This window comes from Epinephelus fuscoguttatus, linkage group LG10 (genome assembly GCF_011397635.1).
Source record: "Epinephelus fuscoguttatus linkage group LG10, E.fuscoguttatus.final_Chr_v1".
Taxonomy (NCBI): domain Eukaryota; kingdom Metazoa; phylum Chordata; class Actinopteri; order Perciformes; family Serranidae; genus Epinephelus; species Epinephelus fuscoguttatus.
This window is the reverse complement of record NC_064761.1, coordinates 32,525,546-32,549,580: the sequence shown is the minus strand read 5'-3', so window position 1 is coordinate 32,549,580 and position 24,035 is coordinate 32,525,546. Positions and strand designations below refer to the sequence as shown.

The 24,035-nt window shown below is 41.6% G+C and overlaps 1 protein-coding gene across 11 annotated transcripts in view; it reads right to left on the bottom strand.

Moving 5' to 3' along the window:
• Nucleotides 1-509: 509 nt before the first annotated feature.
• celf5a (cugbp, Elav-like family member 5a) overlaps nucleotides 510-24,035 on the bottom strand; it is a 227,345-nt gene continuing 203,819 nt past the window's right edge. For 2 of the 11 annotated variants that reach the window (XM_049587977.1, XM_049587978.1), the window contains exons 7-12: nucleotides 23,115-23,280; nucleotides 11,780-11,995; nucleotides 11,378-11,470; nucleotides 8,744-8,887; nucleotides 5,137-5,300; nucleotides 511-4,619 (exon numbers count right to left, since the gene is read on the bottom strand). In XM_049587977.1, coding sequence (XP_049443934.1) covers nucleotides 5,173-5,300; nucleotides 8,744-8,887; nucleotides 11,378-11,470; nucleotides 11,780-11,995; nucleotides 23,115-23,280 — 747 coding nt within the window. In that variant the 3' untranslated portion in view covers nucleotides 511-4,619; nucleotides 5,137-5,172. Of the gene's footprint in view, nucleotides 4,620-5,136; nucleotides 5,301-8,743; nucleotides 8,888-11,377; nucleotides 11,471-11,779; nucleotides 11,996-23,114; nucleotides 23,281-24,035 lie in introns of all 11 variants that reach the window. The other 9 variants (XM_049587983.1, XM_049587984.1, XM_049587985.1 and 6 more) reach the window with 7 other exon arrangements.

Here is a 24,035-nt window from a genome sequence, read left to right as displayed (position 1 = left end):
CATTTCCTCTCAAGCTTCCAGCACTTCATGAGAGCCTGGTGTGAGAGCAGCAGAAAAAACAAAATGTTTACAAAAGTTCAAGCTGTGCGTGTGGAGTAATAACCCAACTATCCTTTAAAGGGCATTGACACTGTGATCACAGTTTCATCACTTAACAGGGACGAGGCAGCAGCAACAGACTCCGAGGTGGTGAGATGGAAGAGGTTGCAACATCTGCACTCGCAAACTTTCAAGGTCCTTGAGAGCAAATCCTTGTGCAACAACTCCCCCTCTCTTTGCACGGTGGTTCAGCACGCTGGTCGACATAATATAACTGTGAGAAACAAAAACATCCTGTTTGAATTTTTATTGTAAAATTGGAAAAAAAGGAGAGAAAGAGAGAAAAGCCCCAATAAGCATTTCTTTTTGATACATATCTTTATCTTACCATAACCATAAAAGAAAAAAGAAAAAAGAAAAGTGGCTGAATAAATAAATAAATAAATAAATAAATAAAATAAATAAATAGATAAATAAATAAACATCAAGTTACATACTTGACCCGATAATTAATTATAAAATTATTTAATCATCAATCATTAATATGAAGTAATCTAAGCAGCAAGTATTAAGAAATTTCAACAGGGGAAAAATGTTTGGTTTCTCAGGCTAATACAGAACACATAGTTTTTTTTATAAGTTTTTTTTATAAAAAGATACTGCTTTCCCTGTCAGTTAATCCATGCTGTACTGACGCTGCCACAAAAACAGGTGGCGCTCTCCTTTAAAAATAAATAAATAAACAAAGAAAAACAACCTGTAAACTGCATTTTCTCCTCCAGGTTTTAAAGAATAGTACTGAGATTCCTCTTTTTGCGCCCTGTATGTCAGTAAAGTCTTCTTCACAGACTCCATACTGCTGTTTATATGTTTTTGTATGCTTTGTGCTGAGAAACCAGAAAGTTAACATCTTTATAAAGCGACCCACCCCCTCCCCCAACACCCGACCCCATTTCAAACCCTAATCTATATGTACCCAAAGAAAGGTCCTGTGCTGATTTTCCATAATATACAGATTTCATATTTATAATAAGCTACTATCCTTAGCATTCAAACCATAGTTAAAGAATCATATTGTTAATACTAGTAGTACCATAATCTTTAACCCTCCCAGCCCCCATTGAGCATGCTCAGAGATTGAAAGGGCACCATGGTAGGATGAGAAATATATTTATATATATAAAAAAGGATAAAAATGGATGAAAAAATGTAGGAAATAAACTTTAGTTTAACCACATGCAGCTGCTGTTTCCTTTCTTTCAGTCAGTTCTGTTAATTTAAAAATGTTAACTCAATTAATTTCTTGGATTTCAGTCATTTTATTACTTTCCCTTTTCAGAGTTTCATAGTGGACATGTATATTTAGGCCTCTGCACTCCATACAAACCGTCTCCATCCACAAACCTTCACTATTTTAATTGCATTCAATCAAATTTCATTTTTTTTCTCTTGGCAGAATGAAATTAACTCAACATCTTTCCCAACTCATTAAATTTCAGCCACAGCTGGCATCTTTAATTTGCATTACCCAAGCTATTGTGAAGGCCAAATTTAATTTGATTTTAATAATTTAAAAAACTCTCCAGTAGAAATCCCATAAGAAAAGATTTTTGAGTGGGTTTATAAGGCCCTGTATGGCCCGGGGAAAGGAGGGCATATATCACAGCTTCCTAAAGCTGCTGGGCCCTGACAGCAGAAAGGAAACTAACAGTAAGTCACCAGCGGGGGAAAAGCTGTCTTCTGGCAAATATATATGAAATCTAACCTTTTCACTGGGAAACTCTATTGTATATCATTTCAGCCTGGACGGACCCTCCTCCTTTGATGTTACACTATAACACAAAATCAAATACTTGTTTCCTACTAATCAGTATTTCCTGAAATTAACACAACTATAAGAACATTTCCAAGGAAATCTGGCACGTTTAAAGTCTGATGAGGAAATGCAGTGGATATGCTTGCATAATTTGGCAATTCATGATGAGAAAAGGCATTTTAAAGACTTTTTTTGTACAGCATCTGAGTATTGCCTGCAAGAGAACAATATATAGTGAATGAGGGTAATCAGTAGTCATACACATAAGAAGAATGGCTGGAACAAAGTGAAAAATAAAGGATCAGGACCTGGGCAGCCATTCTGGTGATGACATTTGTCGTAGAGGCAGAGTAGACTCTACATGTGGGGATGGGGCCGCAGAGACAGCACTGTGATTCGACGATTGAAGCACTGATGTGTCTAAAGTTAAGAGTGATGATCGAAGGTCTCACAGAGTCCTGAGGGGGCAGGCTGCTTCAGAGCGAGCTGAATGGCATGTTGGAAAAGTGTGGATGTTAGCTGAGCAAATCTGAAAGTGAAATGGATTTTAAAAAAATAAACAAACAACAAAACATAAACAACTCATAAAAAACAGATTTCATCTCAGATGTACTGCACGCGTGTCTCTTTGTTATAAGGATCGCCGCAGATGACGCTAGTTTAGTTAATTAATCATATCTGATACGGCGTGATGTGTCGTGACCACACTGTATAGGAGCCATGTGTGACCGCCGCTAATGGTAAGCTGTCGTCTCGTCGAAGCAGCAGCAGCAGCTGTAGCAGCTACACTTACAGGCCTGCTGCTGTCTAATTGATGGATCATTTTGCTCTTAATTTGACCTCCTAAGGCTGGTAATGCCAGGCTGTTCCTCACCATGTACAAGCTCTTACTGTGCTATTATACCCTTTGGAAAAAAAAATATACAGCTGCTCTTCACTGAAGAACTTGTACAATCTACTCTAAACACTATATACAGATCCTGTCGCAGCCGTGTCACCCTCCAAACCTTTCATTTTTTAATGATAATGACGTAGATTTAAGTGCCTTCCCGCAGGATGTGCTGCCTCTGTCAGACTCGGGGTCCCCTCTGAGAGTGTGTGTAGTAGTTAGACGGGAGAAAAGACTCCGATGCAACCACTGAGAGAAAAATGGACTCTGTCACTCAGTCAATTCATTCAAAATGCCAATGCGTAATTGATTGCGCATCTCTTGCCCTGCGGTGCTGCTCCCCATCTGATCAATATTATCATTATCCTAATTATGCTGTGGGTTAGCTCTCGGCCCCCGTGAACTGATGGTCCCTATTAAGAGAGAGATATGCTGGCACTTGGAGGTGAGGCGAGAGCGAGAGGTGGGGGGAGGAGAAAGAGGAGGGGAGTCTGCTCTCGCCTGCTGAGAGCAGCTGGAGGAGCTTGGCAGCGGGAGAGGGCACGACCCGGCAGGGACCACTGTGACACGCCGATGGAAATTTTTACAACTGCTGTCAGGCTCATTTGTATATTTTATTAAGCAGTTACAGATGCTGTGCTGCTTTACTGCTGCGTATCCAGCTCAGCCGGGTGGCACTTTTACCGCAGTGCTTTATGGTCAGATTATCTGTAATATCAAGGCTTTAATGATGACATGGAATTACTCTTGCTTCAATTATGGTATTGCAACGCGTTGACAGGGACAGAAGACAGCGATACATGGCTAAACACACTGCAGATCAACAAGGCTCGCTTTAAGAGGCTGTTATTGTGTCACTTTTGGCACTGCAGGACTGCTTTCTTCTTCTACTGACACAATAACGCCGACAGATCACACCTCCGAGATGAAATGCTGTCATGCGGGTGAAGCAATGAGTGGCAAAAGAACGTATCTGAACATGCCCGAAACAATGTCTAACCCACATATTCTACGCCACTAAAATAGTATAGCTTTATACATTTTTTTTCTGTTTTGTTTTAATACTCCTTAAACCCAGTAGCTATAAATGTAAAAGGAAAAAGAAACCAAAACCCATTTCCTCTTTTTTTTTCAACCTGAAGCTAGTATTTCTTCTTAAGTTTAACTTGTAATATTATTAGTAGTAGTTTGTAGTATTAGTATCATTAATACTATATATTACTGTTCAGAACAATAAAAATGTTTGGTCCTTTGGTCCCTTAGGGGTGAAAGATTTGCAGTTCTACTGTTGCTAATGGAAACCTCAGTGACCTCCAAGAGTCATAGTTCTGCGCTTGCTGAGAGAGATGGTGAGAGAATAAGAGAAAGAGGGAAAGAGAAAGAAAGTCTGTCAGTGGACGAATAGAATAGCTTCTTTTTTTCCACTGTTTTTCTTGATCTTCAAGTTTTAACCCTCATTTGTCCAGTACAGTAAAAGCCACAAGCGCCTCTTTCCTTATATATATGTGTATATAATATGTATATAGAAATCTATTTGTTGTTGCTGCTTTTTTGTTTGTTAGTTTGTTGCTTAATTAACAATTCAAGTCTCAACAAGAAAAAAGTTCTGTTGTTTCAGTCTCATCACATCTTTTTTCAGTTTTTTTTTCTTCCTCTCGTCTTCCTTGCACTGTGCCATCTGTTACTGTTAAGTCCCCCGGTGAAGCGCCTCCTCCTCTTTCGCATCTTCCTTTTTCTGCCGTAACCTATATCTTCGTAAGTAAATGCTGATATGTCTTCAAAAATTCCTTATGTGTTGATTTTTTTAAAACATATTTTGCTTTCAAAGAAAAAAAGTTTAACTCCTCCAAGATATCTTCACGTGTCCTCTAAAACCTGGAAAATAGAAAGGAAGGGAAAAAAAAGAAGGCAATTTTAGATCTCACTGCTCATTAAGCTGTCATTCCACAGATCCATTTCTTTAAACTTTGGATAGTTCAATATGGCTCTATTATATCAGTGAAATGGTCTGGAGAGAGCTAACCCACACTGGCACACCAATCAATCTTTGTCAATCACCATGATGACAGATTTTCCCATAATTAATACGCCTGCTGTGAGGCATATGAAATCAACCCTTATAGTTCCTACATGTCTGCGGATACTAAAACTCCAGAAATATGAAAATACTCAGCTTTACATTCACTGAACACACAGTATATTCATTTCTATCTATCAAATAGAAAAGAAAATTCAAGCAATCCAAAGAAATCCCAAGGACGTTTGGCTGTCAGCGTGCCAGATGTCAACTGACACTCTTTCAACCAGAGTTAAATTCTCAGCTTCAACAGAAACAAGGTTAATGATCTAAATCTTGAACCGATGACGGCGCTTTGACACTTTGCTGGCTCACCTGTGCTGCTGCAATGAATACTGAATGTAGGCTGTGTCAGTAAGGGCGGCTGGCATCCTTCGGTCTCTTTAGCTGGACTTTCAACCTCTTCATCCCAATCTGAAAGCCATTCATGGCTTGAATAGCTGCCTGTGCACTAGCAGGGTTGTCGAAGCTCACGAAACCTGTGGGAAAGTACAGTTTCATTAGCTCTGCTGAGAGTTAAGACCATTATGAGTGCCTATAATAGGGCTGCAGCGGTAAATCTGCGGTAGACTAATTTTACGATATACCTTGGAATGAAAATTAGCAATTACCATACCATGTACATTTGATCACCTACAATATTGGGAAAAAATGCAACTGGACAGATAATCTCACCTGTGCATGCACTAAGGGCGTGAGTGATATTGATCCTACATGTGTAAACAGTCTTCAGCCACTTTATGTCACATGTTCTGGTCACAAAACTATTTAATTCCTGGGATTTATTATTATGTATGCATACATTTTTTTTCTTAAATTAATTTATATATAGGTTTACATATTTTCATATTTTTTTATATTCAAATATATGAATATGTATTTAATATATCTTTTTTATTATTTCAATATATTTAAATAAATAAATATTTATTTTATTTAGTTTTCTTTCTGTCCTTATTGGTTCTTTGTTTGTTTAGTAATACTCTGTGTATCTTTGTGGAATTACCAATAAAAATACCTTGTTAAAAAATAAAAAAAATAAATAAAAGTCCTCTGCTACTCTTTATGTTTTTGCTGGAGAGGACAAATGCATATGTTCTTAATAAAGTCAGGGACGTGTCCCCTGCATCTTCTCCAAAATCTACACCTATGGCGTGCTCATCTCCTTTGCCCCTCGACTGCCTGTCAGACTTTTTACACATATTTCCATTTAAAAAATAAAAAAGAATTCAAGTTTGAATTATAATAAACTGATTGTTCAATCAAAAAAAGCCCCTCTGTTGTCATTCCTTTAAGGGTCAATGTAACTGATAATAAATACAAAACAATAATTGTGTGACGCTGTGAAACTGTGATATTTTCTGAGACGGTTGTCGTACAGTGAAAATCTCATACTGTTGCACTCTAATGCCTAAACAAGCTTCAAAATAAAAATTTAAGTCAATATTTAGAGATGATATCTACTGCAAATGACTCATCTGGCAGGAAGAGAAAATGGCAGGAAAAAGGGTGGAAGATATAAACAAATATCTCTCAGTGTTTCCTCTGCTTGATCATGGTGGCCTGTCTCCCTCTGAAGGAGTCTAGATGGCGTTGTTGAGGCAGGCAGCACCTTTGGGCTGCCGAGCAAGTGCTCAGTGTCGGTGACAGTGTGCTATGAAATTGTTTTTAAACCAAAAACAAGCTTGACAGTTTATTTTTTCAGAGTTTAATATGTCCACAGTGAACAACACAGTGTTAGAATTGGATTTTGACCAGCTGCTTCTTGTCGCACAACTTCTCATCAACTTTCAGCAGCAGCTAAAATAACCGACCACTGTGGGAATCCAGATGCAACAAGTGTGGGGGCGTTACTGTCATAAGGCATCACTGTTGTGACAGTTTTTGTCTGAAAGAGATGTAATATCAGGCAGTTCTGTAATCCCTCAGAGAGAGAGTAAGACATGTCCACAATATTTTGAAGGTTAAGACGGATGTAACTGCTGATTTCTGAGGGTTTGATAGAAGAAAAAAAGATGTAATGACTCATTTATTCCGTATAAATAATCACTTTTATGACTACTTACTTTTGTAATCACTATCATTATAAGTTTATCCCTTTAAATACTTTGTTTTGAACTAAATATATTTTTAATGGAGCTTCCTGACATTCCTCGAAACCCCAAAATACAAAAATGAATGAGCACAAGTCCCTGTGCAGAGTAGTGCGACAAAAACGAGCAAACATAGTTCATCATGAGGAGACAAGTCTGCATTTCCCCCAAGATACACCCCTCCTCAAACCTATGCTGAACATCCTGTTTTCATCATGTGTAAAAATAAAGCCTTGAGAATTCAGTGACCAGAAACTGCAGTGGAGTGTGTCTCCGCTTGATGCGCTCCCCTGTGTCTGTGGTGTCATTAGGAGCAGTCGATGACCCATGAAAAACAGCAGGAGCCTCTCCACGTCCACAGCCACCTGGGAGAGATGTCTGCCTGGCCTGCTTGGCTCTGGGTCGGCCCATTAGGGCGAAGGCTGGGCGGCACAGAGGAGGGCTGAATGCAGGTCTGAAGAAAGTATAGCGGCATGGAAAGGAGGTGACCTCCTAACCTGCCATCAGGTTAACACATTTGGGCTGGGAGCGGAGATGAGATGGAGAGGAGATGCAGGCTTAGAGCTCTAAGCCCTCCGCTCTGTCCTGTCACGCATTACAAGTGTGCTTTCTCTCTTACTCCTTGTTTCCTTGTCTTTTGCACACCATCAATCTAAGTTTATCCCCTCTTTCTCCTCTCCAGATTAATTACACCAGTGTGCTCCCTCCTTCCCCAGGCCTAACATTATGTTGTAAATGCATAGTGTATAAGTCAATACTGCAAATAGCTCTTCTTTCATGAATTTATATGTTATTAAATCCCCCCAGGGAGACGGGACTGGCGATCAATTTTGCCCAGGGTTCTGCTGTTCCCTGAAGTGAAAACAAATGCTGATCCATAATTGTCCTTTGCCTTTCTCCCCCCCGCCATCCCGGCCTGTCTCCTCAAAGTTGTTATAAGCCCTGGGGCTTGTTGGTGTGTGTTGGCTGACGGAGCTAAATGGGACGGGAGGCGCGGAGGTGTGTGAATCAGCCTCAGCAGTGAGGGTATTGACAGATATTGGGGTTACAGAACGGTGATGTGGATGCTGATACAGCACCTCAAGGTTTTCAGGTCACGCAGCTGCCAAACAGAAACAAGGACATGGGCTCTGATCGACTGCATCATGGCTAGTTTGGCTACAATGTATTCAGCACATTTTCTTTTCTGCAGCACTGATGCCAAAGCACAGCAGTCATCAAGATGCAAATTCGGGTCAGTCAGGGGAAAGATCCTTCAATCCTCCACGTCTGGGAGCTGTCAAACATCATAAAAATCTACAGCATCTAGGAAAATATATTTGTTTAACAAACAGTTTGGTGCGCGGTATGAAAATTAAAACTTCCATTATTGTGAAAATGTAACTTACACTATGAAGCTTCACGCCTTAGCTGTGAGTTTTTACACAACACCCACAAATGTCTGAATATTCTGAAAAAACTATAAGCGATCAGGCTGCAAAAACAAATGTTGTTTTGTACAAGAGCACATTGCTGTTTGTCCAACTCCTGAAAACATCCATTATACATTTCCCTTGAGTGCATTTATGCAAATAAATGGTGAGGTTATTTCCCCCTGTATTACTTTCTGCTTATTAGAAATCATAGTGGAGGCCTGTGCATCCAGACCTGCCATTAATGCATCTTTATGTTGATGGTTAATAATTACAATCAAATATAATTACACCCAAAGCTAAAAAGAAGCCAGTAAAAATGCACAGAAAAAAGCAAAAGTCCCATATTCTGATACAGTTGTATTACTGTGTGCTGTGGACTTGATAGCTGTGCTTGAGTGGCAGCGAGTAACTCACCGAAGCACTTGCTCTGGTTGGTTGCCCGGTCCATGAAGACCTTAGAGGAAATGACGGTGCCGAAGGGCAGAAACATCTGCATGAGTTCATTGTCTCCAAACTCCTGTGGCAGGTGGTAGATGAACAGGTTACAACCCTCCGGACCTGAACACACAGAGAGCGACAGACAGAGAGAGAGTGTTTGGTTGGTGAGGGATAGAGAGAGACAGCTGTGAATTTGTCATTTTGATCTATGCAGTCTCTCGTGTCGACTAAATTAAGATAAGTGGAAATAGATTTTCAGGATGTCTGACATTATCAGTGATAAAACATAACTGTTCTTAAACACACAAAGATAAATTGAAAAGTTCTGCATTGATTTGCTGATACTGAATGGACGAGAGTGTGTTTAAAAATTTCTATTTACATTTTTAAAACTTTTCTGATTAAATATTAATAGAAGGACTAAATCTACATGATAGATCACATCCTCCATCTAGTAACCTTCTGTAGCGCGATCAATGACTACATTTACATGCACACTGATATTTCACTATTATTCTGTCCTGTCTGAATCCCTGTCTGGAGTCTATTCCAGCTGACATTGGGTGAGAGGCAGGGTACACCCTGGACAGGTCACCAGACTATCACAGGGCTGTTTATTCATGCATTCATTCATTCATTCAACAGCATATTTTACTTTGATATTCTGAATTATGCCTTCTCCTAAATGAAGCATTTTCTAATTAAGACATGTGGGATACAGGTTATTATTTTAGCTTTAGGAGCAGTCTTTGAACACATGTATATAGCATATTTGGAATATGCATCTCAGTTGGGGTTTGTCCTGCAGTTTGTACACAAACCAACTAGCCAATAAAGCTGGGGTAAAGATGCATGCCCAAATGTAACACTTCAGGCCGACAGGGGAAACACCTCCTTTTAAACATTATGAAAGACTGGGATATTTATACATTTTTGGACATGCACATATATTGCAATGCCAACCTTTTCAAGAAGGAATGAATGACCAAGGCTGGGTTCACTTGGTTGAACAAGTTGGTGAAAACCAATGGAAAAGTTAGAAAAAATCCTATGTTGATGGCTGCTTTTAAACGTGAAAATTAGTGGAATATTTAATTTCAAAAGCAATGTAAACAGCTTTGTAGGAATACTGAAGAAATAAGATCTAATCAATCAAAACTCAGATTTAAAAAAAAAGAAGAAATGAAACCTGGCAAGTATATGAGGTGCAAAACCGAGGCCTTGATATGTGGCCTTTCACACCTCCTGTCTGACACAATCATTTCTTTCTTTACTGTTTTTTTTTTTTTTTGAAAACATGGAGAAAGATCATAGACTGTATAAAATAGTGGACATAGCTGGTTTGTGGTTTTCCGTTTTGAAGCCTCAAGTACAGCATTTTGACTGTCGCCACCTTGGAGCTGTGGAGGAGCAATGGTTGGATCTGGCTCACAACGTAGCAACACCTCACAAGACAGCCTGTCACTCAGAGTGCCCCCTCTGCCATGTTGACTTCTGCCGTAAAGTTGGGCATCTTATTTATTCTATTAAGATTATTTTTTGGCTTTTGCCTTTTATTAGACAGACTTAAGCATGAAAGGGGATGACATGCAGCAAAGGGCCACAGGCTGGAGTTGAACCCATTGCAGCTGCAGCAAGGACAATGCCTTCATACATGGAATTCCTGCTCTAACCACTGAGCTACTGGGCGCCATAAAATTGTGCGTTTTAACGTGGGTATCCATGAGGATTGACTCACTTCTGGAGCCAGCCTCAAGTGGCTATTCACGGAACTGCACCTCCATGTTAGCTTCATTTTTCAGCCCTAGATGTTGCCGCTTAGGAAAGACATGCAGGAAACGATCCCAGAAGCTAGAAATCAAACTAGAGACTCACTGCTCAGGGCATTTCTGCCTGTGTGGTATGCACTCTAACTACTCGGCTAATGGGTCACCCCTGACACAGTCATTTCTAATATTAAAAAGACAGACACTGCCAAGATCAAAAGAAGAGCTGTTACGAATTCACTGCAAATTACACAACTTCAACGCAACCTGAATGAATCATTATTGTATAAACCTGCAGTAGCAATGAGTGGAAGTGACGGGAAATTGCATTGTGAGTTACTTTATCTTCATGTAAGCTGCCACAATTTCATTGTAACCTCACATTCTACATTTTCATTAATTTTATTTTGCCACCATCCTCACAGCCAAGGATTTTATTATATAAACTTCAATTATTACTTGTGAAAAAAAAAGCACGGGCCTGTGTAGATTACATGGAGCCTATTTTCAGAATAATATAGTGGGATTAACACTGTTCAATCATTCTCAGAGTTTATATATCTATTACCTTAAATGAGATGTGAACTGCATTCTCTAACATGTTCTCTCAGCTGTCCCTCTCTATTACAGATAGAGATGTGTGTAGTGTCAACGTAACATTCATCTCTGTGTGCAGTGTTAACGTAACATTCATCTCTCACGCTCACATTCTTTATGTATGTATTACACAGAATGAGGTGTGTACAGTGCTAAAGTAATATTGGTTTCTCATGCTCATCTTCTTTATATGGCTATTACACAGGATGAGAGGTGTGAAGTGTAAAAAGTAATAATGTTCTCTCACCCTCACCTTCTCTCTGCTGCTGCTGCTGGATGACCTGGGGTGGTTGGGGCAGTGTCTGGCCAATGGGAGTCAGCGTGGTGGCTGGGTAGATCGCTGCAGAGAGGTAGAGAGAAGGAGAGAAAGGAGGGAGCGAGTAGAGAGAGAGAGGAGCGTAAAAACGGAGATCCCACAGAGAACGATGTCAAGGATGCTTAAGGTCGATCACACAAGCATAACATGTGTAATCAAAGGCTCTCTGATGTTATGTTCTAAGGCGCTGTCCTACACTATCTGAATACATACAGCCTCGCACTCACAGTACTTACCCCCGCAGTAATTGTCCCGTAGCTGCTACGCATTTAGCATTTACGGCAGATTATAAAATCACAGAAATACGGCATAGTAAACAAAGCTGTCTCACACCTGTGTATTGCTGTACTCCAGTGAAGGCTTGCTGGAGGGTGTCAGCAGCGGTGGGGCTCTGGGTGGAGTATGGCGGCAGGCCGTTGGTGTACACAGTCTCCACAGCGGGGTGTCCGTTGGGCTGATGAGGGATGCCGGTGAATCCGTTGACGATGGGCGTGACGATGCTGGGCACGGCGGACGTGGTGATGTTGGCTGGTGGAGAACTGAGGCCTGCTGGGGGCAAAATAAGGTTTACCGTTACCGGATCATAAGCACTCAATCTACATATAGCTCTACATGATACTACAAAACAGCTGTAATGTATTAAGACGTGTTCACATAGACATGCTCTCCTGTTGTGTGCAGAGAGTAAACACATCCCAGCACGGGCAGACACACACACACACACACACACACACACACACACACAAAGCACTGCATCTCCTCTCTAATGCAAGGACACGGGTGCGACGTGAGTCTGTCACATATCCGCCGTTTGTCGTGACACATCCTGCAGGATAGCTGGGAAGTCAACCTGTGAAAAATGAGCCTGTCCGTAGTGTTTGTGCGATACCCTGCTGGCTCCTACTGCTCAAGATGATGAAACCACTATGCAACTTCTGAGAGAGAAAAAAGGAAAAAAAAAAGGAAAAAGATCTGGACTAAATAGAGGGAGATTACAGAGGGAGATTCGCTCGAACGAGCAGGTAGCGAAAATACAAAGATGCCTCTTACTTTTATACATTGTAAAAAAAAAAGACAAAATAACAACAGTTGGCAGTTTGACAAATGGGTGGGTCATAACATATATGGTACACGCCTGAAAGGCAGCTGCAGCATGGTTCATGAGTGGAATTGAAATTGGATGCTCCCTGTCCTCTCTCATTCAATGCATTTTAAAAGGACCCTCCTTTGGAAAGTGTTTCCAATTATGCCAGGAACATCAAAGTACCCATTTTGAGCAGAATCTCACTGTGTGATGGTCTCTCTAAAAGGGCTGCTCCGTGGCAAAGCATCCAAGCTCGTTGAAGTACAGCTCCCCCGAGGACCACCTCTCAATCTGGAAGCCCTCGCCCTGATTGGACAGAAAGCCCAGGTTGTCACGGAAACCCTCCAGCAGGCCATATCCCTACAATCTGGTGCCTGAGCAAAGAACCCCCTGTGAGAGGTGGTCCAGATAGGGTAAACAATCACATCCCGTATACACATAACATACGCTGAGATTTATGCTAATGCCACGGTAAATATGCCGTACATCACACGCTGAAACCTCCCACCACTGAGTAATATCATCTACATATCCATATGGAATTGCTTCTCTTCTTCTTTACCTATGATCCCTCCTCTCCTTCTTCCTCTCCTCTTTCTGCCTCAGCATTTAAGTCATGAGGAGGCTGACAGTCAGGCAGGCAACTGCAGTGACCAGGGGAATTGCCCAGGTCCAGTGAGAGCTGTTGTGTCTTTTGCACTGGTTTCCCTTTTTTTTTTTTTTTTTTGAAGCCTCCCCACGATTGCTTGTTTCCTGCGGAGCTGTGATGAATTAGACTGCAGCTTCAGCCCATTCTCCTACCAGGACCCAGGAGACTGCCGCTCCTATTCTGAGGGCTAGAGACAGCTAGTCTGCCCGGGCCACACGCACTCTACTGTACCGCCAGATAATGCACCCTCTCCATCATCAGGCAAATTCATTTTCCAAGGCTTAGCAGAGCTGTGGGAGCGCGCAGCTATGTATGTGTAGCAGTTGTAGTGGTAGTAGGAGCTGCAGTGGTAGTAGTAGGTGGTAGTGGGGACCGCTTACATGCAATTGCATAATATCTAGGGCCAGCAGTTGGACATGACGTGTATGGTAAAGGAGAACACATGTCATAAGTAAGAGATTGAGGCCCTGAGACTGAGTCCAGTCCTGTTATCGTGCTGGAAATGTCACAGCAGGGAGTAAGCATTAAAATCAGACGTGTCATAAAGACAGCACTGATGCTGTAGTGAGGCAAAGCTCTGAAACATTTTTCCACAATAACTAAACTAAACTAAACTGAACTGAACTGTAACAAATACCACAGCAGCTGGGCTGTACGTATAGTGGGTTAAAATGATGTAAAGACAATAAGCAACACCATGGCCAATAAAACAATGATTACATGAGAAAGCCATTTATGTGGCCTCGTCATCATCTTCATCCTCACTGTCACAATGACCTCATATCCAACACAAGCAGACCCTGAGAATGTTCTCCTCAGCTGAAATGGGTAAGTATTTCCTACTATCCTGAACTAGAAAATAACAAGACATTTTCATTTTATACCTCAGTGGACATATAGTCCTTGCATTGTGGGAAATTGTATTCATAGGCTGTTTACAATGCACACACAAGAGTGCGGATGTCAGTGTGTGCTGCGTGTATTGGCCTGTAATAATGACATGTTGTTCCCCACTCTGGCATGGGTGAATACGAAGCCACGGGACAACAGATTACATATTCTATACAGCTAGCTCTTAACTATCACTTCTCCACTCTTATTACTGCAAGAAAGAGGTCTGCACTGCAAAACAGTATGTATATGTGTGTGTCACATATATTTATGTTATAGAAGCAGAATTACATTCATATCCTTGCAGGCTGCTTCTTAGAGGGGGAAACTGTTGATTTGCTTCTTGCCACGACTGCTTGACGAAAGAAATATTCACATGCAGCAGAAGCATTCATTATGCTAATTATACATTCAAATCAACGAGCAATGCTATACCCATTCTGAAGAGTGCAGTCATTAACGGCACAAGGACTGTCTTTCGCTGGAGCGAAATAAGCACTCAAAACAGATGCTTTCATCTAACTGATTTAAAATGTGATGCATTTAGACTCAGAGAGAAAATGTCTGCCTGTTCCTTAAAGTGTGAAAAATAAATCTGAATATGGGGAGGGCAGCTTTATCAAAGGCCAACTGATACCAAGAAACACTACGTGACTTTTCATACTGCCCCTTAGATCATGGTCCAGGGGCCCAAGGTGTCAGAGCTCCCCTGACCTTCACCTGCAAAATGCCACTCAAATTTACACTAAACGACCAGGGAGAGACTCAAAATTATCACAAAGAGATGCAAAGAAACTCCAAAGAGACACAAACTGACCTTTAAAGAGATGCAAAACAGCAACAGAGAGATGCAGAGGGACTACTATGGGACACAAAACTACTACAAGGATACACAAAATAACCACAAAGAGATGCAAAGAAATTACAAAGAGACACAGAATAACTTCAAAATGTCATTCCGACACAAAATGATCAAAAAAGACAAATATACCTCAAAGAGACACAAAATGACCTTTAAAGAGATGCAAAACAGCAACAAAAGCCCTTTTTAGATTGTGCAAATTTGCAGGAAAGCCCAATCAGTCTTTTTTTCAGCATTGGCAGTATAAAAGCAAAATCAGGGAGTGCGGCAAAATACCGCCTACCTACTTTTGTTTATACAGAATGCGCCTTTTTTGGGGCAATGGGGGGTGTGAGCAAGTAACAAAACGTGTAACTCAGCGCGTGACGTAACCAGTGACGTGGGAGAGAAGCACAGCTAGTCAGTCCTTCGGCGATTCTCTCATAAGTCGGCCCATTCTTCACCGTTCCTGTCATCTGACGGTTAATGGCCTCTTCGTTTGCAAGGGCATGGAGACTGCGCAATTCCTTGTCTCCCCAGTTGCTCATCTTTACAGTGTCTGTCAGGTTTGCATTTCCCTCTTGCTACTAGCTGCTTGCTAATTCCTGCTATCAGCTGTTTCCTGTTTATCCACCGTCAGTGGCTCACACGTACGGTGTCATCAACAGCTCCTCCCACGAGTCTTCAACAACCCCTCCTGTTGCAGAAGGCCGCCTCGGTCTTTTTAAACTAAGAGCGAAAATCTGGCAGTGTAAAAGGGGCTACAGAGATACAAAGGGACTACGAGAAGACACAAACAGACTACAAAGATACACAAAATAACCACAAAGGAACTAAGAAGAGATGCAGAATGTTTACAAAGAGGCACAAACTGACCATGAAGAGATGGAAAGAAACTACGAAGAGACAAAGAACGACTTCAAAGAGACAGAAAATGACTACAAAGAAATATTAAACAACCTCAAGGACACACACAATTACCACAGAGAGACACAAAAAGATGCTGATAACAACATCAGGTCAAGTCTGTGTGTCTTGCTCCTGTGTAGAAGAGTTGGCGGGGCCTTTTGCATGTCTGTGCCCAGGGGCCCATTGTCTTACAATCCTCCCCTGCCTTAAATACTTATAAACATTTGTAAAACAAACGATCAACAAATCAATGTGTTTTTTTGTCTAAACATATTAAAATACACACCAAAATAATTATAAAATGGAAGCATGGTGTGTTATGGGTTAGATAACAGGTGATCCTTATCAATAATGTCATCCACAGCTGTTGAAGGATGTACCGAGTCTTTCCACTTAAAGGCCCTGGAAACCTATTTTCTCACTGATTTCCCTGCTATGAGTGATGGGCTCTTACAAGAAAACACAATTTCTGTTTTGGTCGGTATTTCATATGAGAGATCTGTATTTATTTGGTGGGTTGCCAGGTCACTGTCAATCACCCACACCCACACAGCCCCGATGACGCAGATTAGATGATTAATGTTTTACTTTGATTTTTGCTTTTTTGTTTTTAATGAATATTCAGTGCAGTGGAGAAATATTTAATATTTTACGTCAAGTTTTCAGGGACTCTAAGTTTTAATTAAACACTTGTTACTATCATAACAAAGACCAATGATGTGCACTCCATCTGTACTCTGCAATTTGCGAGATTTCTGCTTGGGTAGAGTAGGATCAGTGCCTTAATTCATTTATTAAGTCTTCCTACTGTTTGTCATCTCCACTGATGACCTTGTTAATGTTTCTGAGACTGCGTTTGTATGCTGATGACGTAACTCTGTACAGTCATGTAGCGTCTCTGGTTGAGGGCTTGAAACGGAAGCTCGCCTCCGCAAGTGAACAAATAAATATCAGGGGAAGCAATTAAAAACATCTTTAAACAATCATAATACAAAGTCCGTGATCAATGATTAGTCTGCAGAAGAGCTCAGCAACCTGAGAGTAAAAATAAACAGCAAAATGTCAAGTTTCATAGAAGCATCATCTCTATCAGGAAAGTCTGAGGAGAGCTGCAACTAAATTGAACACTAAGAGTGGAGACACAATCTATAAAGCACGTCTGCAGTGTCTTAGAGCGGTGGTTCCCGACTGGTCCAACCACAGGGTCCAGATTTCTCCTTAGTCATTAGTTTGAGGTCCACAGAGTTTATCACATTCAGCGTCATACTTGTGTTTGGCCATGTTGCTGAGCGCGGTCTCTGTCAAGTAGCTGTCTGTTAGTCACTCACGCTACAGCAGAAAACGGCACTTCAAAATAAAAACTCTGTGCTAGAAATTTACTGTACTTAAAAACTTGACACATTATCAAGTCACTTGCGGTCCACCAGAATGGACCCGCAACCCAGTTTTGGACTGCAACCCACCAGTTGGGAACCACTGTCTTAGAGTGTGCTATACCTACAGTAACCCCCTTTGCTTGACTGATAATAGAAGAGAAACCCAAAAAGTGTTGGAGCTGGCACCACCGCCACCTATTTTTCCTGCTTTTAAGGTCTTGTATGAGCACTAAGAACTCGGCCCATGCTCCCTCCACCATGGTCACTGCACCACTTGCCTATCCACGGCAAAACTAGGGCTGTACGATATTGGGATAAGGATATTACTTGTGATAAATAAACACATAAGTGTACTCAGTTCTGCCTTTCTGCTGCTTTTAGTAAAAGGCAAAAATACAACAAACTGCTCGTTGAATTAAAAAAATGGGGCGGCACGGTGGTGCAGTAGTTAGGATTGTCGCCTTACAGCAAGTGGGTCGCTGCTTTTGGTTAGGGGAGTGGTGGGGAGACCTTCTGTGAGGAGTTTGCGTACATCAACTTAATGTCGCAGCTGGCAAATGTTGATTCAATTTCAACTACCTTTTATTCTTCCAGGTGGCTTAATCCATAATAACACATCATAATTTATGAGTTGATTTATGTTTTGTATTAAAAATCTGAATCTGCAAGGTAATTGGCAGCACGGTGGTGCAGTGGTTAGCCTTGTTGCCCCACAGATGATTCCTGTTTTGAACTTGGGGTTGCATGTTCTTCCTGCGTCAGCATGGGTTTTCTCGGGGTACTCCGGCTTCCTCCCACAGTCCAAAGACATACAGGTTAATTGGTGACTCTAAATTGTCCGTAGGTGTGAATGTGAGTGTGAATGGTTGTCTGTCTCTATGTGTCAGCCCTGTGATAGTCTGGTGACCTGTCCAGGGTGTACCCTGCCTCCAGTGTCAGCTGGGATAGGCTCCTGCCCCCTGCGACCCCCAACAGGATAAGCCGTTACACAAACATGAATTTAAAAAATGAGAGGAAGTAATTTCCTCCTTCCTTTTATTGAACAATTTGAACATACACCTGAACACAAAAGGTACCAATTAAAAAAAAGATAGCTACAATTAAAGTGCAGTTTGCTACTGATACTCTCTTTCAACAATCCCAATATTGTGCAATATCGCACACTTTCACGATGTGTTTACTGTGCATGTTGAAGAAACGAAAAGCCTGCACACTTACTCAATGCCACACAAGCTTAATGAAGACAACATTTCGATCCTACTTGGATCTTTATCCTTTTTTTTGACCTGATGAAGATTCAATTAGGATCTTAACGTTGTTTTAAACTTGTGTGACATGAAGTAAGCATGCAGGCGTTACTTTTCTCCTTGTGTACGCTGTTTTTAAATAGCCTTGCACCTACGTGATATGTGTATAATTATTCACTCAACTCTTTATTGCACATTGACAGTAAAAAATATATATATATAAAGTGCAGCAACAGGCAAAACTACACACCTCTCTACATTTCCATCACAGCAACACCTCTAAGGATAAAAGCTTCCTCCAAACCGCTGGTCAAATGTGTTGGACACAGAAAAAACACTCGTTTCCAAGAATACAAACCCATAAAACACATTAATTCCTTGTAATGTTAACAATACTAATAAAATATTTGTGATTCATCTTCAGCTAATGTTAAGACTGAACTCTGTAAAAACTTGAATCATTAACCTTCAGCGTCAAATACAAAACAGGGCAATAAACTAAATACAACTTCCACACAGCCAAGCCTCCACTGCTGTCTGCTCCACTCTCAAGGCTAAAGTACATACAATGCATTGACCATACCAATGTGCCTGACTTTCAGATCCCTGAGCAGAGCAGCTGGGCCGCTTGTGAAGCTCTGCTGCTCGTGCGAAGCTCACTTTTGCTTACACGCATCAGATTCAGGCTGCCTGAGAACTGTGGCTGTGCACTCTGAAAGTACTGGCATGCACAGGGAACAAGGATACCTTTGGCTGTCACAGAACTGCTCACTTGTGCTCCTGGGAGTTGTTACGATTCTGACGCAATAAGGCTGATTTAAACTGAAAGGAGGAACATTTGTATTGGAGGGACAATGGTCCTTTGTGCGACGGGACGTGTTTCTAAGTTGATATCTTTTCCCTTAAAGATAAGATTACTGTAAAAGTAATCTTGGGGAAGGTAATGTCTTAAAAAAAAGCAGCTACAGTGAATGCATTTTTACAGTTTGAGATAGGCTGAAAGCTGGAGGTCACAGCATCAATTAAGACACACAGGTGTTCATTTCCCCAGCTGTTTCATCTGGCTCCGAACAGACTACAGCGCTGTGCTCTGTTCCAAATAGCTTGGATGTGATACGTCAGTCATAGCAGTGAATCTCCAGGATTCTCATTCATTCTCATTAGCTAAGTCACCACCATGCAGTGCTGCTTTTTGAATTTTGTTTTCAGCAGGTTAACTTCCAACCTTATCTGCCCTTCGTATTTGTTTGTATTGCACTTGGCCATTAAATATCAAATGTCTGTATCACATGTATGATGCGTCGTGGAGGACAGGTGCACATATTGAGAAAGATCACCATGTCAAACAGCTCATTAGTTCCATGGTGTTTGCCACCATGGCAGTGTTCTGCATCGATGGTGTAACCATGCTCGAATCCAGCGGGGATGTTGTGGCACATCTAGCCTGCCTGTGAGTGGGCTGTCTCTGGCTGTGGAGCATCTGCAATGTACTTTGTCTAATATGTACTTGCGCATGTACATCTTCAGCACCATGCAGCAGAACATTAGAGCGACTTTGATTACACACTTCTCACATCCTAACAAAGCATCCTTGACAAGATGTGTTCCTCACCACATACACCCAACAGGATCTGCATCTCCCTCCATTCCTCCCTTCCTCTCCTCCCTCACCCTCTTTATCCACCTCTCTCTTTCTCTTTCTTCCTGTTCCTCCAGCTCTGCCTCTCTCTCTCTCTCTCCCTTGTTTTGTTTAACTTTTATTTCTTCTGCAGCGCTCAGGGAGCGGCACCTGGTGAACATTATTTTCAAAAAGCATCATCATGCATCATTGTAAGGATACATGCTCTAATCAGCTGAGCCATCTGGCAAACGGCTTATGCACCATCAAGCTTAAATGCTTTGCATCTGTTGATCAAATGGATGTCTCATTGTTTTCAGAGTAACACCCTTAACCTCTGAGCCTCTTTGTACTTCGGCTCGCTGTCACAAACAAGATTTTTTATGCTGCGGAGGTTGTACTGATCATTTAAAAAAAAGATTAATGCCAAACATTTACCACAAGATCAGGCCGTTTTTGCATCTGTTAAGCTACTATTAGAGCTTTATGTTAACACATAGCCGTGTAGGTGATTCAGAAAGGTGGTAGTCTAGCTGACAATGCCGATTGCTCTCATTTGGGAAGGAAAGGGGACATTAACCTTTCTGCCTTTTATGCCTTAGTACATCTGACACAGCAGCCAAATGTCAGAATTTATAGATTTGTTTTGAGCGCTAATTTGGTTGATGAGAAGACTTAATGCATAAATTACACCTCTGTCGAAGCAGAGAGGCACTCTGCTCCAGGACCCTAAAAACAGATTCTGATATTACAATGAATTATTCCACTGACTCGTGGCAGACATCCTACAGTCTCTCAATAGTGTCAGAGTCTCTTGGCCTACTTATACAGACAGCCTTGCCAGTAATGTTATGTATTCCTTCAATGAACTCTAAATAAGTCATAGCCACAAGTGTGAAAAGGGAGAGAGAAAATAGCTGTGTATACCAAAGCAGCAAGCTCCACTACCACTCCTGCAGCTGCTGGCAGCCACACTCAAATTAATGAATGAAGAAAGGGGAAATAAAACATTTCATATTTATGATAGTCCTTGAGAATTCACGAAAGCCATGCTTTCTCTCAAGGATTAATAATATATTACATTCAATAATAAAAGGTAATCAGTCGGCTGTAGCTTACACAGAAGCATGTCCAAAAGCAGATAAATGGCACCACTTCACACATCAGATTCACAGACTTACAGGCACTCGCTTCTCTTCCTGTCCTCCTGTCTCTGTATGACAAGCACAAACATATTTTTTTCTTTGCCTGAGCCAAGTTTTTAGCTCCTGGCACTGCCAATTGATACAAAATTGCCTTGAATTTCCCTACACAGAGGTAGTTTTGTTTAGCTTTTACAGAATATCTAACAAAATTCAGCAATGTTTCTTTGAGAGGAAGGCACTGATTTGGCTTTTTGAGAGGCTTTGGTTCAAACGAGACACAAAAACAGCACAAACAATACAATCAGACTGGAGGACAAAGCCTCCAATACACACACACACACACACATACATATACACACACACACACACACACACACACACACAAAGAGACCGAGTTCCTTGCAATGCGGTTGCACAATCTTTCATCAGCACTATTGTGTTGCAAAATATAGGTATGCATGCAGAACACAAAGATCTGAATTGCCATACTGTCAGTGCTTTACCCATCAAAATAAGAGGCTTCTCAGCAAGACTGAGCTCCACTTTTAATCACTGTCTCTGATTGATTATGCCCGCCCAAAAGTGCACACTTTGCACTGAAAACATCACCGTGAAAATTTGACAAATGAATCCCCTCTCTAGATATATTGCCCGATGTTGGAAATTATTGCAGATGCACTGTACACACGCTCCATCATCTCGCTTTATGTACTTGCGTTCATTTGGCTTGAGGTGGACACATGCGTGATTAAAAGGTTAATAAGGGTCCTGTCGCATTGATTCCCGCACCTGGTCTGCTGTCTGTCTTGTTTATTTTAATTCAGCTGACAGTTGTGAAGTAAGTAAAGCAGAACCAAACAGGATTTGTACAATAAAACTGTCCTCTCTTTGTGTGCGCGGATGAAGAAGTGAACAGAATACCAACTTGAGAGAATATTTTTCTTCCCCACAGGAACCACAGTGCAGAGAGAATTTGATATAGTGCAGCAAGTTTGTAGTACGGATCCCTATGATGGCTATAAAGAAAATCTAAAATAGGCCTTGTTGCACTGATGGCAGTTCCCTCTCTTGCACTGATTGGTTTAAAGTTACCAAAGTCATCACCTTAAAAACTCAATACTGCAGTGTTGACAAAGTAGGTGAGCGGAGCACAACAAAGACTTGGATACTGTATTATTTATTTCGGCTTATGCTTTTGTTGAGTGGAGAATCTTGAAGTTTCCTCTGTCTCAAGGAAAATGAAGCACTGCTGAATAAGCAAATGTTATGCAGTGGGTAGGTATTTCAAAGTCCTTCCTTTTCCTCTGTAATGTATCTGCATAGGAGGTGTTTGTTATGGAAAACAAAACCAACTGCATGCAGATCATGCACAAGTGCTTCAAAGCACAAGGTCAAAATACTACGGGGAAATTAGCGCCTTATCTGTAAACTTACTTATTGATATTCCTTATTCTGCCGCGACGATCCCCAAATATTTTCTGCATTCACAAACAGCATAAACATGCAAATTCAATTGACTGCACTTTTTCATCTTGGTCGCTCTTTCTCTCCAGTGGAATCATTTTTGAATAGCAGTAACCAGGCGCCCTTCCTTTTGGCCTTGCTGCAGCTCTATCTTTTTTTTTCTATTCTCACACTGCACACACACACACACACACACACACACACACACACACACACATATGCAAATATTCCCACAGACATGATCAGAAACACAAGTTGACCCGCAAGAACCTCGCTGGCATGTACAGATACACACACCCACGCAAAACCTACACACACTAACAGTAAGACATTAACACAAGCACACAAGAGGCCCTGCTCGTAGCATCGCTGGCCCACCCTCAACCCACAAACACACACACATACACACCCACAAGAGGAAAGGGAATGAAACTAAGTGCTCACCCAGGGCTTGATGAAACTCACCCGACACCGGGGTCATGGGGGTGGGTGGGAGGCTGTTGATGTTGAGCGCCCCCATCTGGTGGATCTGTGTGGCGGGGAAAGCCACACTAGGCGTGAGGTAACCTCCGTGGCTTGCTGCCATGATGGCTGCCTGCTGCTGCATGAGCTAAAGAAGAGGGACACGGAGAGATGGGTGGAGGAAAGGAGGGCCGGATGGGGTGTGTGTGAGAGAGCAGGAGGGAGAACGGGGTGCAAGAGAGGTGAGGGGAGGACAGATGGTAATGAAAAATATAGTAAGTTGGGAAGGAGTCAGACAAAGACGGGAGAAAGGGGGGCGAGAGAGGAGAGAGAAATATAGCAAGGGTAGAACAGAGGGAGGGATGTATGTTGAGGTTGATGGATGGATAGTGCATGGGAAGTACAGAGAAAGTAGAGCGGAATAAAAGAAAGGGAAGAAAAAAGAAGCCTGTCAACCTATGTTTAGTGAATCTGTCTATCCTCCCAGCAGGAAGCCTGTCACCAGCTGCAGAAACGATTTAATAGCTGTCTGTTGGGCTCATACAAATCAAGGCATTGACATGTGGACATTATCTCTGTGCTCAGGGAACAGGCAAAGTTTGCAGAAGAGTTGTGATGCTTTTTCCTTACAATTGTCAAACTTCACAACACTCTGTTTTGGCTGTATGGAAATGCCACAGACGTCTCATTTTCTCCTCTGTTTTTCCCTGGCCGCATCTCTACATTTTCTAATGTATTTGTAATGACTGCTGCTTGTAGCCTGACATTCAGCCAGAGTTTAAAATTAGCTTTGTTTTATAATTCAGTCAGAAACCACCAGGCCTGTCTCTGGGCTAGTTTTGCCAAATTTAGAAGGCGTTTTGCAAACGAAATACATTTGGGGTTGGTGCTTTATTAAATGAC